Source organism: Anser cygnoides, chromosome 6 (genome assembly GCF_040182565.1).
Source record: "Anser cygnoides isolate HZ-2024a breed goose chromosome 6, Taihu_goose_T2T_genome, whole genome shotgun sequence".
Taxonomy (NCBI): Eukaryota; Metazoa; Chordata; class Aves; order Anseriformes; family Anatidae; genus Anser; species Anser cygnoides.
The window spans coordinates 20607873-20622767 of NC_089878.1; the positions used below are offsets into that span (position 1 = coordinate 20607873).

Below are 14895 nucleotides of genomic sequence, written 5' to 3' on the forward strand. Positions count from 1 at the left end.
TACAGGCAATGAATTATTCAAGGCAAAAACTTCATTTTAAAGGTCTTTAACTGTACCACTCCTAAAATATTGAGGAATGGTATGAATCAAAGGTACAACACAGATGTGTCTAACTTGAACAAATCTGGCACAGTAGGCATTAAGAGAAGTTGAATCCTTTATTAAAAAAGGACTTAGTACCTGAAATGTAATGCTTGTTCCCTTCTGTCTTCCACGGTTGTTTTGACAGTTTGCCATTGACTGATGACATATTCTGCTTACCTTATTTACGTTATAGTATGACTTCAAGTTACTAGATAAATGAAGCCAGAAACACACCACAAATACAAAGGTATTTTCAAAAACTGTTAATTCCACATTTTTTAAATACTTCTCAGAAGGTAGTTTATATTGTCAAAGTGAGAGATGCCCTACTAAAGGTAAGTTTTAAAAATGTTCGTTTATTAAAAATATTTTTCATTTACAACTGTAACCTGACATACCCCAGAGTCTGAGATCTCACTAGGGCTAGAACACTGATGCTGTTTTGGTATTACCTACGGAAATACAAGCAAATATAAGACAGTATACCTTTACTGTACATAAGCCAACACTGTTTGCTAATTCACAATGATCATGGAAAGATAAGTTTATCACATATTAAATATTCACATTACCACTAAAGAAATATGACTGATACCACATACCTGAGATACATTATACCAGTGGCAGCAGCTAGAACTGATTTTTTTTTCATTATTCCTAAAGCCCTAAGTGTGATCTCTACAGCTGTAAAACAAAAAACTTGATGTATAGTGTGTAGGCAACATTCCTAGCTTTGCAACATTAGGCTTCAGCATGCTTATAAGATCAAGGAACAGAAAGTTCCATACAGGCTCAAAGGTACAGCAATGAACTCCTTAATGTTTCTTACATCAGTGTTTCATTAATCTGTAACATTGTATAAAGGAAAAATTCTCTGGCAAGCTTTTTCAATAGTTCTTGTATTAAAACATTTTTTTAATTATATGAATTAATACATTTCTCAGTAGATATGAAATAGGTTGCACTGATCCCTATAAAACCTGAAATTACTGCTCCCTTGATTTAACTACAGAAAGTAGTCATAAACAGAAGGTGGAACAAATTAAATGTGACCTTCTTACTTAGAAAGTATCAACAGCTTATTACTTTTCCTTAACTTCCAAAAAAGAGTAATTGAATTAAACTTTGTTATTCCACTTAAAATGATTTTCACATATGAAATGTGGCCCAGCATCTTGGCATAGACCAGGGTCTTTTAAATTCCCTTCATGTGATATACCTATATCTTATCAACTGTTGGGCCAACAGCTATATACTGCGAAAAGTGGTCATGTCCTTTGGCTCGCTGCTTGGCACGCACCAGTCATCTGCTTCGTGGTTTGCTTTATAATGTTTCCAGGCTGCTTTGTTATATACAGGGAGTCTTTCAATTGATTCTGTTGATAAGGCCTGTAAGTAGAGAAGACTGTAGCTGACTTTTTTTAATTTGAGTAACAGAACAAGGTGATCCAATAGTAGTTAGATTAGAGTGGATGATAAATTTAAAATGGTAATGTATTACATCATACCTTTATGTAAATAACTGCATCTGTACCATAACCTTCTAAGGAATACAGTTTCAGGTCTCCTTGGAAGTATTGCGCATACAGACGTGATATGGGCAAGCCATAACCAAATCCAGCCTGATACAGGGAAAAAAAAAGTTTATTTTTATTAACTGAATCAATCAGTGGTTATTACTGGTGTTTTCTAAACTAAAAGGTAGAAGACAATCTAAGCATGATGTTTGACAGTAAGAGGAGTTCAAATGCTAATTATTATACCCCCTTACAAGCACCCCTGAAACAGAAAAAGCATGGATACTGGTGAATAGGAAAAAGTTGTTCTACTCCTTTGTCAGACAGGACTGCTAGATAACCATTCTTGTATTTTGGTAACTTTTTCAAGAAGAGTAAATTGTACTGAGTGCCTTATAGTGCTGCTGATCTTAACTATTATTTAATGTACTTAAGTCAGGTACCTTTCATCATCAGTAAGTATGAAAAGGTTCAAGAAGCAAAGGTTATGAATTTGTAACTTACACTACAATTCCACCAAACCCTGTCTACAACAGCAGGATGTAGCCCTGAAATTTTAAGTTTTGTTTTTTTTTGTAGATCTACTCTATTTCAGAAATCTCTTGAAGAACATGCTCTCTGCTTCTATGTAAAGATCTGGTATTTAATGAGTTACTGTCATCAATGTGCAGAAAACTTTAAAAAAACCAGAAAAACATTTTGAATGATGCAATATAAGAGAACAAATTCAGGAAAGCTGTTCAGAGCTTCTTATAGTCTTAGTCTCTCAGTATTTCTTGTGCATCTATTAAGTTCACATAAGAGCAAAATAGATTCTTCATATGCCTTGTCACATCTATGTACCATCATCCTTCCTGGGGAATGGCACAACTGACTGCACATTATGGCTGAAACTGTGGACTTGATCCAAAATCAATGCTATTTTTTTTCCCTTTCTTTCAGTGGCCACAAGAATCCTGTGCTTACTGCAGTACATGCAGCATAGCTAAGTGTTCTTCTTGAGACAGTTAATCTTTATATTTGATAGACGAAAACAGAATATTGAAATTTAAATTGTATAATCCTAAAATATTGACAACTGTTTTCCAGGTAATTTCATGAAAATATTTGAATTAAGCACTAACATCCAAATGATCATAGTCATTGTATCTATAAAACCGGGCTTCATGGCTTTGACTAAATGGTTTATTTTGTGACTATTAATCACATCCAAGATGACAAGGCATAAAAGATGTACATACCAAAGGTGTAGCTCGGGATGTCTCAACACGTGGACGTGGTGCTGTTGAATACATATAGTTGAATAGTCTGTCAATTTTCCTCATAGGAACACCTCCACCACGATCACTCATCTGGAACAAGAAGGAACACGTAGCATTATGTTCCTGAATACAATTTTAGAAAAGACAGCCTCTCTCAAACAATGATCCAGAGAAAGTTCAGGTAAAACATAATATAAAGTTGTCCCTAGTAAATGATAGGTTTTCTTAAATTCTCATCTCTCAGCTATAGCAACAAGCAGGTGAATTCTTCCCCCTCATCCTTTTTACAAACCATTTACATAAAATACTATCATAAGAAGCATTCATAATCTCTTGAAAGCAAGAAAATTCTACTTAAATTTTGCATTGCTTTTGTCTTGTTTGTAATTCAGTTTTGCCTGAAGTCCATATTTATACCTACCGATTTCAACAAGTACCAGCTTCTGTGTATTTTCATTCTTTATTACTTGAGACTACTGCCAGTTAAAAGACAATGCACTAAAACTCGTTACTGAAGGAGCAAGTCCCAAGAGTTGTTTTACTAAGTGTTAGTTAGACCTATGAAAAAGCCAGTGCTTGCAGCTGGTCTCTGAAATCCAACATGGACACTGTATGTAACAAAAATTAATTACTCTGCAAACTGTATTTCAGGCAGGTTTAATCTGCGTGGAATATACAAGGTTCATTTCCCTTTTTTCAGTTGTTTCATACCTCCTATGCAGCTCTATCATTTTGATTTAAAAATGGCGACATAACAATTGTATGAAGCTGCTGCTTCAGTTTTAGTCACGATTGTGCATAAACTAGGCACGATGTAGGCATGACAAAACCACAGAATTATATTACAGAACCTTCCCAGTGAATATGCAACCTCTTCATGAATTTCCTGCTGATGCAGTATGTGAAGTTGCAAAACTGTCCTGTTACTTATATACTACTTAATCAGATACAATCTACTGCTGGAATCAGATCATCAGATAAAGTTAGTAATATGATGACTATGACAGGAAAAAAAAATAATAATCAAAAAAGTGGGTACCTTAACAGTTAAATCCTCATTTCCCAACGTGACATGTACATGAATTGGAGGATAAATGCATCGATCAGCATTATGTTCCATGGTGGCTCTCATTGCATTCTGCAATTTTCAAGTACAAGAACTTAAATCTTATTCTTACTGCTTTATTATCTTAAAACTTCAATTTAGGAACATAGGTTATTTTTATCACATATATTTTAGAATCAAGACAAAATATATGGTTTTAGAATAGGTTTTTTTTGAGTGTTTCTGATGTATTCAGTATCAGCATTTGTAAAATTTATTTGAATTACAGACTAATTTAAAAATTTTAGAATATTTAAGTATGTTAATGTACAATTTTATTTCTATAAACCTGTATAATGCATTCTACATGCAATAGAGCACAAAGATCCAAGAAGAGTCTAGGACTGAAATAAGTGCTTGAGGAAAAAAGTATATAGAACCAACACGTTTCACTTTATACCAAAGGTGTCCCCAAAATTAGGAATATTATTCTCACTTGCTTTATTAACTAATGCCTTTATACAGTATAAGCATTTTTTGACAAAGTTGTCTACTGCGGAAGGTGTCTGAGGTTTTCAGTGGCTAGGCACAGAGACACATCTTCCAAAGCTGTACAACCTAAGTATATTCCTGTAGTTAAATTGCTAGAAGTTTGCATTTGCAAAGACACTGCAGTTAAATTGCTAGAAGCTTTCATTTTAACGAAAACGCATTGCTATCTAGAAATGGTTCAAAAAGTCAAATACAATCTTACTAAACAAACATGTATAAAAGAATTGTGTAATGGTAATTGCACAGACCTTGAAAAGTTCGAAAAACATGTGATAGAGATGTGATGGTACATACACCACTTGCATGGGCTGTCCTGGTGATTTAGCTGGAGAAAAGAAAGACTAAATAATTAAATGGGTAATTTACTAAATTTATTATTTACTAAATTTAATTTATTAAATTAACTAGGTATCTTGTATTGATTCCTGTACTAATTCAACGTGTACATTTGTATAGGTAAGAGAATTTAGAAAAGAAGGAACAGAAATTTTTTCAGAAGTTGTGTGTTAACCAAAATTCATACTCAAGATTTTCAAAAGTGCTTGCTGCTTTAGAAAATAATCTTAAAATCCACTCTAGCATCACTGATTAGACCATATAATAGTAGCCTTCTAATACTTACAAGGTTATTACGAAGATGGAGTCAGGCTCTTCAGGTGGTGGGAGGATAAGAAACAATGAATGTAAGATGGAATAGGTTCAGACTGCATATAGAGGAAGACATTTTCACTATGACATTTGACAATTGAATCAGGTTGCCCAGAGATGTTAAGTAGTCACCATCCTTGTAGGATTTGTAAGACCAGACTGGATAAAGCCACGAGCAACCTGGCCTGATCTCATAGCTGTCCCTGTTTTGAGCAGGAGATAAGGCTAGAAACTTCCTGAGATCCCTCCCAACCTGATAGGATCTTACGATGCTAAAATGTACCAAATACTATCTGCAGCACAGCCTATTTTTTGAGTAATTTAGAAATTAGCTAGTATTACAAGAAACCTTAACAAAATACAATTATATCTATAAACTGATTTAGTTTTCAAGCTTTTAAGTATTAACTCTGGAAAAAATATCATGGGAACATAGTCATTAATGAAAAATTAAGGAAAGGTTGCTCCAAAAATCTGCTGGCCCTGAATGTTCTTTCAGCTCAACAAGTTAATAGTTTTCTTCCCAAACTGTGTTAATGACAAGTGCTTTATGAGCTATAAATGTTAAAGTCTAGTGATGGTCAAAAGATTTGGAATAAATCATGTACCAAACAAAAAGGGAAAAAAAATGCACTTTGAAATGATAGGTTCCTGCCTTCAAGTTAACTGCCCTCATCTATGCCTCCACCCTCAAACCCCATGACTACATTTTAAATAATGGCTCTCAGCTGTGGGTAATAGTGTGCATTTGGCCTGGATCAGGTTTAACTCACCTTCACAATTCATTAAGCAAAAGGCTGCTCCTTTTATTAAATCTAAACTGTTTGTTCTGACTTCTGGAACATGTACACCATTAAAATGCTCCTGCAGTAAAGAGCAGTAGCTAGCGTGACTGATAGTTTTGTACAAATATTTTTAGTAATGATCAAGAGATGGAGAAAGGAAAATCCTTTAACCTATATAAAGAGTAACAGGTTTTGTACAGTAGGAAGAAAAGATCTGGAATGTGTAGTCAAGGCTGCGCTTTCTTTGCCTTTAACTTCACAGGCCAAGCTACTCTGGGTGCACTCTCACTTTTGCAGTCATTTGTAGAAGCAGTTTTGATTGCTTGTTTTTGTAGGTCTGCCTGAACTTGGTATTTACTAACTTGAAAAGCACTCCAGTGAGTAGTGTTAGAAAGGCTCTTTAGCATTCAGCAAGACTATGGGGACAGTAGTTGACCTCTGAGTTCATAGCAGCACAATTGTAAATGTCTTTTTCAGTCATAGAAAACAGGTTCAAATGATTTTTTACAGGGACTTTATCTAATTGCAACTTTAAGTGTGCATTACCTGAATAAGAAAGAGAAATTAGAATGCAAAGTTTCGTGTGTCACAAGAAACACAAAGAGGATGAGTTGTAATAGATACGGTGTAGGGTGAAGACATGCAAGAAACCTTGGGGAGGGGAGGACATCGCTAAAATCTGTTATATCAACAGCTGCGATTTCAGAAGCTTTTCTACAGGTTTCAGTTCACCAATTAAAAAAAAAAGGAATAAGGGAAGCCTTCTGCCAGATTAAAAAATATATATATATCTAGTAGAGGATATAATATCTAAATCTTTATTATCTCTCTATATAATGTATAAAATCTAAACAATAGAGGATACATTGACTATAGGAAAAGTGGAAGAACATTATACCAGCTACTTCAGAAGAAGCTATCACTACATTCAAGGGAGTGTCTCATCCCATATGCACTTACCATTCAATTCTTCCAGGATGAGTTCTGGAGAGCTCATATAATATAAATCACAAAGTCTCTTGGCACTTTCATAGCCATCTATAATAAATTAAAAAAACAGTTACCTTTCTTTTTTCCCTTTACAGTTTACCAAAAAGAAAAAAAAATTGAAAACACTGTGCGCTGTCAGTGAGATTTTTATCATCTTCTCACAAAAACTGTTTGTTTGTTTGTTTCGGAGGGGGGGGGGAGAGACAGGGACACTGACAAAAACATGTAACACTTACATTTTCAATTAAGCTTCTGCTCCAAGTAGGAAAGAACTATACACTATATGAACATCAAGACATATTGGCTCTCAACATAGACATTCATGTAAGTTTTCACAATTCTTTTTCTTTTCTGGATTTACCTCTGATAACTTCAACAACATTGCAGCTAGGATCAATGCTTCCAATATGCTTTGGATGAGCTGGATTAATTTTCCCACCAAACAGTAAAGCTGCCAACAAAGACAGTATTATTTAATATCCCATATAATTTTTATAATTATAGTTTATATCTTCAGTTTTGCTGAATAGAAGTTTATAGAAAATCTATAATTCCAATTTTTACCATAGTTAAAAGGCTATTACTAATAAATATTTTTAAGAAGCATTTAAGTATTAAGCACTTAAAAGTAAAGGGAAAATACTACTGACAGAGTACAGGTATCATTTCCCCTCCCTTCAACAAAAGCACTTACAGTGTTGATTAAGGAGCATTCTAATTGAAATGCGACTCATGTAGAAACGATCTAAAAAATACTGCACATTCTGCGAGGTCACTGGATCAATGCCAAAGCTTTCCTTGTACTCTATTACTCCTTGAGCCATAGTAGGAATTACATCATTGTGTCGATTCCGGATTTTTATCACAGTATCTGTAAAACTAAAATTAATACATTGTTAGTTTTTACTTTCAACTGAGTTTAATACTCTGGCAAATTGAGTATCTGTCCATGAAAATGAAGACCACCATGTACAGAAATATTACAGGTCTGCCTACTGCAGTATGCAGGCCAGTCTTTATAACAAATAGAACATTTCAAGCAACTTGCATTGAAACAGTGAGTAATGGTGCCACCATTGGTGATTATTTGTACATTTATTGTTAACTTTTTTTTTTATTAATGCCAAAAAAAGAAGAAAATTTTGTCAACTGTGTTCATGCAAATCATCTTATGCCTGTCAAAACAGCAACCATAGTCAGCTGGTAACGAACAAACCTACTGTACATGTGAAAAGTTCCATACATCAGTTCCAACATTACAAGTAAGGAACTGGTAAAAATTTGGTTAAGTTTAATTATTCTTAGCTTCTTCCTGCCTTCCAGTGGCAGGGGATGATGTTACTATGATTCTGACATAAAAACTGAAGATAGGTGAAATTTTTCTTAAGCCACTACTTCTCTTGCCAGTCCTTCTACATAAGACTTGTATTGATATATGTAACAAATCCTTACCTGTGAATAGCCCCTGAATCTTCTGAACTTTTGTCCTTAAAGTCAAGGATCTCCTGAAGACTTTGGACATACCTTTAAATGAAAGAAACATGAAAAAGACCAATGCTAATATGACTCCCCAGCACCCTTTGGTTAGCGATTTATGGTCTTCCAAGTCTGGTTGCATCTAAATCACTGTATTTGATATATCCTATAGACCTATCCCCTGTGAATTTTGTTAGATCCTTCTGAATCCATTCATGACAGTTTCTTCCAAAATCTCCAGAGCAATTAATTACACAATTTAATTAGAAAGCATAAAAGATCATCTTTCTGTTTTAAACCCAGTGGGTGATAACTTATTAGCAGCCCTAGTTAGTTCCTGTTATTAGAAATTTTTCCCAGCTTGTTCATGATTTACATATTTCTGCCATTTTTTCCTTAGATGTTTTTTCCAAGCTGAAGAATTCTGTTTGGTTTTCTTCTCACGTAGAAACTGTTCCAACCCTCTGATTATCCCTCTTGGTCTTTTCTGTTCAGGATAGAATGACTAGAACTGCATGCAATTCAGAGGAATAATGGACTAACACAGTGGTACACTAATACTCTCCTCCACCCCATTTGTTACTTAGTTCCTAACACTATTCATGTTTTTGCCCACCAACTAACAGTCAGAAGAATATCCACAGTAGCACCAAAATTTCGTTTTTGATTGGAAGTGAGCAAGCATACAGGAGGAGGAGGTTCCTCTCTGCGCTTTACTTTGCATTTGTCCAAGTGGAATTCATTTCCCATTTGATCAATGTCATTTAGTATCACAAAAATTTAAGCTTTCATGTTTCATTGAAAGCCTCCATCTACACTGATAGCTCTTTTTATATTCAGTCATCAAATCAACCGCACTTATTCACTGTCAGACTTTGTTCTCTTAACTTTAAAAGCCTTTCCAGATAGCCATGTGCCTTTAGCAGTTGCCAAGCAATCTCTTTGTTTGGCTTTCATCTTGCAAAAATTTATGCTTAAATTCCTTACTTGAAAGCAAATTTTACTTTTCGAAGGATGTCTTCTTAATTTTAATAGCCTTGTATTGCTTCTGCTGTTTTAAATATTCTGGCTTTGGGAGCTTTCTCTTGCTTTTGTTATTTTCTACACCTTTACTCTCAATCTGCAATAACTTGTCTTTTAAATAGTTTCTATGCTTTTTTGAAAACATGTTGTACATTTAGCTGCTTCTGTTGATTTCTTAACTAGCTTCTTCATTTTAGTTAAGTGCCCTGTTAAACATTGCTCTTGTGGATTTTTGTTGTTACTGAATTCTCTTACATGACTATCTGGAATAGTTGAATATAATAAATGGTTTTTAATTTCATTGTGGGTTATCTAATTGCCCCTAGAGTGTTTTTTTCCCAAGTCTGAAAATTTAGTTTCCGTCACATTGGGATATTTACTCATTCTAAAAAGGTGATGTTCATGTGTAATGAGCATATGAAATATTCTTTCTGTAGAACTGAATGCGTTATTCCTACATCTTATGTATATGCAGAAAGTCACCCTTGAAAGTATTAATTGACACTGTTCTTACCAGCTCTGCACCAGCTGAACAGAAGGTGTTCTTAGAAGGTTGTCTGGAAGCAGGCTTATTTCCTTCATTATATTTGCCAATCTTACAGGCAACTCTTGTCGCAGAAACATAAACGACGTCTTTTCACAAGCATTTTCAGATCCTAAGACCAAATAAATATATGACAACATTAGAATAAAGTCAGAACTATACAAATTCTTACTTTCTTGCCTAAGAGGCCTCTGGTTAGGTTTTAAAGTTGACTCAGTCTGGTAAGCCAATGTTTCTTTCATAACAGTAGCCCACTTTATATTTCAAACTGTAAACTTACCAGCTTTGTTGAAATAAGGAGAATCTCAGTATATAAAAAGTTAGCTAGTGCAAGAACTGCAGACCTATACCAGCCAACTTTAAATATGGCTTCTATACATGCAAATTGTTTATTTGTAGCAAACACTGATTCTAACTACCACTGATGAAACAATATATCATTCTGAGCACGTTAAAGACAAGCAAATGAAAACATTGTGGGAAGCATATTTGTTTGAAGGATGCTTGAGAAAGTATCACAATCCCATACACCCCACTTGATCAGTGATCTTACAAAACTACCATAACTCATATGGGAACACTTCACACTTCCAGAAAATAAATTAGATTTCCTATTAAATTGTTTAAGATTTATTTCCCTATCAGCTAGCTTTGTTGTAGTTAAAACTCGAGTCTTACAGCGAACAGCACACAGATGAATTCAAATGAATACTGAGAAAGAAATGGAAGTAGGATGGCTACTGTGCATAGTCATCATGATAGTAGTTCTACCATATATTTACTTTTTAGAAGTTTTACACTTAAAAGCTAGAAGCAAAGTTAGTGCACCTGTTAATAACTGACCTGTGCTTTTTATAAACACAGGTGTCATCTTTTTGCATGTCAATTACAGGTGGTTATTAAGATCAAGGCCTAAGTTTACTCCCACGATGCTTGTTTTACTAGGCTAAAGGAGGAGGCAGGAGACAAAGAGAATAAGGAGTGCTGTACTTTATTCTCCGCCAGACTTACTTCAAGATTTCAACAGTGTCATGTAAATAGCATCTAAACTTACTAAGCTGTTCATCTACTGCTGTGAAATACGTACCTCAGTTCTGATGTTTCATAACAGGTAACTCCTAAAAATTAACTCTGTGGTGTTTCTGCTCAGTTCACACCTTCCATTTGACATGGGGAGGAGTTGGGGAAGAAGATGAAGGGAAGGGACATAAAAACAAGGAAGCCAGGAGTGTCTTAAAAAGCAAAAACATACACCAAATTGAAATGGTGTAGTTTAGTTTAATGCATCCAGGGACAGACACATCATAAACTACACTGGTGACATAATGTCGGTTAACTTAATAAAAACGCAAATAGCTATAAGGAATTTCTCCCCAGTGACACTTACCAGTATTATGCACTGTCTACATATGACCTCTGCCCAGAAACCTCTCACTCTTCTGCCTAGTCAGATTGCATTTCAGCCATGACTGTTACTGGCCTTTCCCTATTCTCAGGTTAAAATTCCAAGAAAAAGTCAAATTGAAGATATTAGAATGTAACGTTAATCTTCAAATGTCCCATGCACTCAGCAAATGACATTCCACAAAGAAGTTTTTTATCTGGAGGCCACATCTTTGCAATCCTGGGTCAGAAATGGAAGGCAGCTTAGGGTAAGTAAGATTTCAGTGAATGGGCACATGACTTTGTTTCCCTGTGCAGTTATGATCCATCTATGCAAAGAATTGATAAGGCTCCTATAGAAAATACTAAGCACTTACAACCCAAGATACAACTGATAACCTAAGACCTAAATTTGCCTACAGAATACTTCATTTACTAGATTGAGAACTGGAGGAACTAAAGGCAGATTTATGGTGGGATTCCTGTAAAAATCTGGAATTCTAGTATGGGATATATTTTATTGCTATGTGTGAAACGCTGAATAGATAGATGAAGTAACAGGACAGTTAAGAGAACCTATTTAAATCTTCATACTTACATACAAAGTCTGGGATTCTAGGATTAGTTCTCAGTTATGTTTTACTTGCAAAAAGATAAAAACCAACTGTTTACTAGCTATATGTTTACATGTATCTTATGACAGTGCCTTGCTTACAAAAACAGAACCAATTATAGTATGGCTCCACACTCAGGCTTCAAAAACGCTTTTCAGAATATCTTGCAAGACCTTTCTCCACGCAGTCTTTGCTCTGAAGCAGAGCAGAGCAATTCCTGTGCTCCCTTTTGACTCAAAGTACTCATCAAGCCTGGGAACGTGTGTAGTTTTACCAAGAGTATAAAATTGAGCACCCCACAACCAATTTACTCATTTTCCAGGCTAGATTCCCAATCCTTCGCGGTGATTCTTGGTGTTTGCTTTCTGCTCTTTCTCTCACACATTTTCTGAAACGAGCAGCGCTTGAGTGAAGTGTTTTTGTGGGGCACAAACATGTGACTGTAGAGAAGTCACAATTGTTTCAGCTGCTTAGCTCCAGCTGGGATTCAACATCTCTTGTGCCTGGTGCATGCTGGAGAGCTTGCTAGCTTTCAAAAGGCTTCACAATTTTTACTTTTCAGAGTGACTTTATTAGCAGTCGTAATTCCCCCTTGTCCCCAACACCGCAGTTTTGGCAAAACATCAAACTACTTCTGTGCTACCAAGAATTCGAGATTTCAGCTGAATTTCAACCTTGCCTCACTTCTTGGCTCTAGGTAAGGAGTCAGCTAGGCTCCCTTCTCCCGGAAGGAAGCGGAGGCTTTTTGTGCCAAAAAGGGCAGCATTTAGCAATAACACAGGGTGGCGGGGGCAGGCCGCCGTGCCAAGGAGCCCGAGGGGGCTCGCTCCCCGCGCGCCCCCTCAGGGGGACAAAGGCGCGAGGCGCGAGGGCGAGCGAGGGGCCCGACATCCCGCCGCCCCGCGGAGGGGCCGGGACCGGGGGGAAGCCCGGCGGGGACTCACCGAAGTCCAGGAACTGCTTCATGGAGAGCGGCGAGGGCGAGAAGCGCGAGTAGAAGTCCACCTGCTGCGGGATGCTGCCCGGGGAGGCGCAGCGCCGCAGGGCGCGCAGCAGCCTCATGGCGCGTCTCCCGTCCCCCCTCAGCCCGGCCCGGCCGCCATTTCCCGCCGCGCCCGCTCCCCCGGCCCCTCACCCAGGCCGCGGCCTCCTCCGCCGCGCGGCCGGGAGGAGGTGCCCGCGGCGGTGGGTGTCTCCTCCCGGCCCAGCCCCACGCAGCAGCGGCGGGGCGGAGGAGAGGGCGGCTCCGAGAGAAGGCGAGGGGAGGGAGGGGAGCGCGGGTGGGCGTCCGGAGCAGCCCGGTGCCCGCAGGCTGGGCGCGGAGCCAAGTGGGGCTCCCCCGCCGGCCGCTATGCCGGGACAAGGCGGCGCTCGCATCCCAGAGGAGCCTGGCCTCGACCAGGTACGTGCTTGCTGCTCGGGGGTGCGGAGGGGCTCTCGGTAGGGCAGGGGGATTGGGACAGGAGAGCGGGGTCCGGAGCTCACAGCCCTGGCGGCTCGGCCGGCGACGTGGGGCTGGGGGCTCGTCGGCCCCGCGGGGGGCGCCGGGCGAAGGAGAACCGAACCCGTGAGGATCTCAGTGGGGTCGGTCTGTCTGTCTGTGTGTCGCGGTGCGCTCCCGACCGGTCGGTGACGAAGGCAAAACGTGTCGTGGCGGCTTAGAAGTGAGCGTGGCCAAGCGTCGCACCAGATCCCTACACCGGATCACTCATAGTAATCCAGCACGCGAGACACCGGGATATGTGTAATAGATTTTTACCCTACTCAAGTAGAAATATCCTGAACGTTAACAACAAGGCAGCTAGCAGTGTTCCTGAGCATTCCTGATAAAGTCACTGCGACCTAGGTATCGAGTCCTGCAGTGCCATGTGGCGCAACGAGCAGTGTGGTAGCTGGCCAGGCCCTGTGTCACTTGCTCTTTTTGTTGTGGATACTTGTATTTGCCCCACGAACTTACCCTATGAAATCAGCTCCTAAACATTGCCTGATCTCCTTTAAACGTGCCTCGTACCTGCGGCTTGTCCATGACTGATAGTGGGGATGGAAGTCCAATGGTCTGTGCTAACAGAGGAATTGTTGTGTTACTTGTGTCACATTAATTTGCTCAGCGTGTTGTTGGATTGCTTGGAGCCGTAGAAAGATCATCATGAATTATTGGCTTTTTTGTTGTTTTGCTGTTGCATTGTAAATACAGAAAACATACTGATTCAGTTTTCCTCCAGAGGCAGTTTTCTGAGCAGTAACTGCACCAGTAATAAGTAAGAATAGAGCAGTGGCTCAGGGTCAGACTGCTTCACCTGGTTTGTAGGCAGTACCTCCATCTCATACCCAGAAAAGAATGGCTTGCTCTGTTTTGGCCGGGGGTGCTGGCTGGCGGGGTGAGCCAGCAACTTCTCTGTCTCTGCAGATTGTATACAAATACTGGTCACTAACATTTATTGCTGTAGTGCTGCCTGTGGGCCCTCCTCAGGAACATTAAATAGTAGCTCGTGCTTCTCAAGCTTGTACTAATTTGGGACACCTGCTTTGCCTATTAATTGCTGTGTTTAGAACCACCTGATGATGGTTTCAGCTGTGAGCCAGCTGTAGTTTAAAGCAGTGCCTACAGGCAGCAAGCTGGGTACTTGTGAGGTGTTGCAATTGCTTGTGGTGGTCCTGGGCTGGCTTTGTCTTTTCTACGTGCGTATTGCTGCCTGGATGCCTGGTGTGTCACTGTCGTGGGCATGCTGTAGGGACCTGGCTGCTGCCTGCTGTGTCATGGGATGTAGGTCGCTGGCCAGGGGACATGGTAAAGGCTGTCGGAAGCTAAATGTGTCCTTTCGCTGGGTGAGCTGGAGCCCGTTTACATTCTCACTGATATAAACAGCGAGCGATTCTGTCCAGGGAAATCATGTTGGGTGAGTGATGACAGAAGTAACTGTGGGTAAATCTTAAATGCTGTGTTTGGAGCAGAATCCCCTATCTATCTTCCC

At 38.9% G+C, this 14895-nt stretch overlaps 1 protein-coding gene across 1 annotated transcript; it reads right to left on the reverse strand.

The window, feature by feature from the left end:
• Window positions 1-420: 420 nt before the first annotated feature.
• PDK1 (pyruvate dehydrogenase kinase 1) lies at window positions 421-13297 on the reverse strand. Its single transcript, XM_048061622.2, has 11 exons — window positions 12868-13297; window positions 9897-10038; window positions 8336-8407; window positions 7578-7762; window positions 7245-7334; window positions 6854-6931; window positions 4709-4785; window positions 3903-4001; window positions 2843-2953; window positions 1593-1706; window positions 421-1473 (listed from the first exon to the last, which is right to left on the reverse strand). Exons 1-11 carry the CDS (start codon window positions 12983-12985, stop codon window positions 1333-1335), a joined length of 1227 nt encoding a protein of 408 aa, XP_047917579.1. The 5' UTR covers window positions 12986-13297; the 3' UTR covers window positions 421-1332.
• Window positions 13298-14895: the final 1598 nt, after the last annotated feature.

What these genes read in the sequence shown, in the direction of transcription:
- PDK1 (XM_048061622.2), bottom strand. Translation starts at nt 12,985, where the DNA reads ATGAGGCTGCTGCGCGCCCTGCGGCGCTGCGCCTCCCCGGGCAGCATC. An exon ending in GTTCAGCTGGTGCAGAGCTG is followed by an intron (nt 8,408 to 9,896) that starts GTAAGAACAGTG and finishes TTTCATTTAAAG; the next exon opens with GTATGTCCAAAGTCTTCAGG. An exon ending in ATGCAGTTATTTACATAAAG is followed by an intron (nt 1,474 to 1,592) that starts GTATGATGTAAT and finishes CTCTACTTACAG; the next exon opens with GCCTTATCAACAGAATCAAT.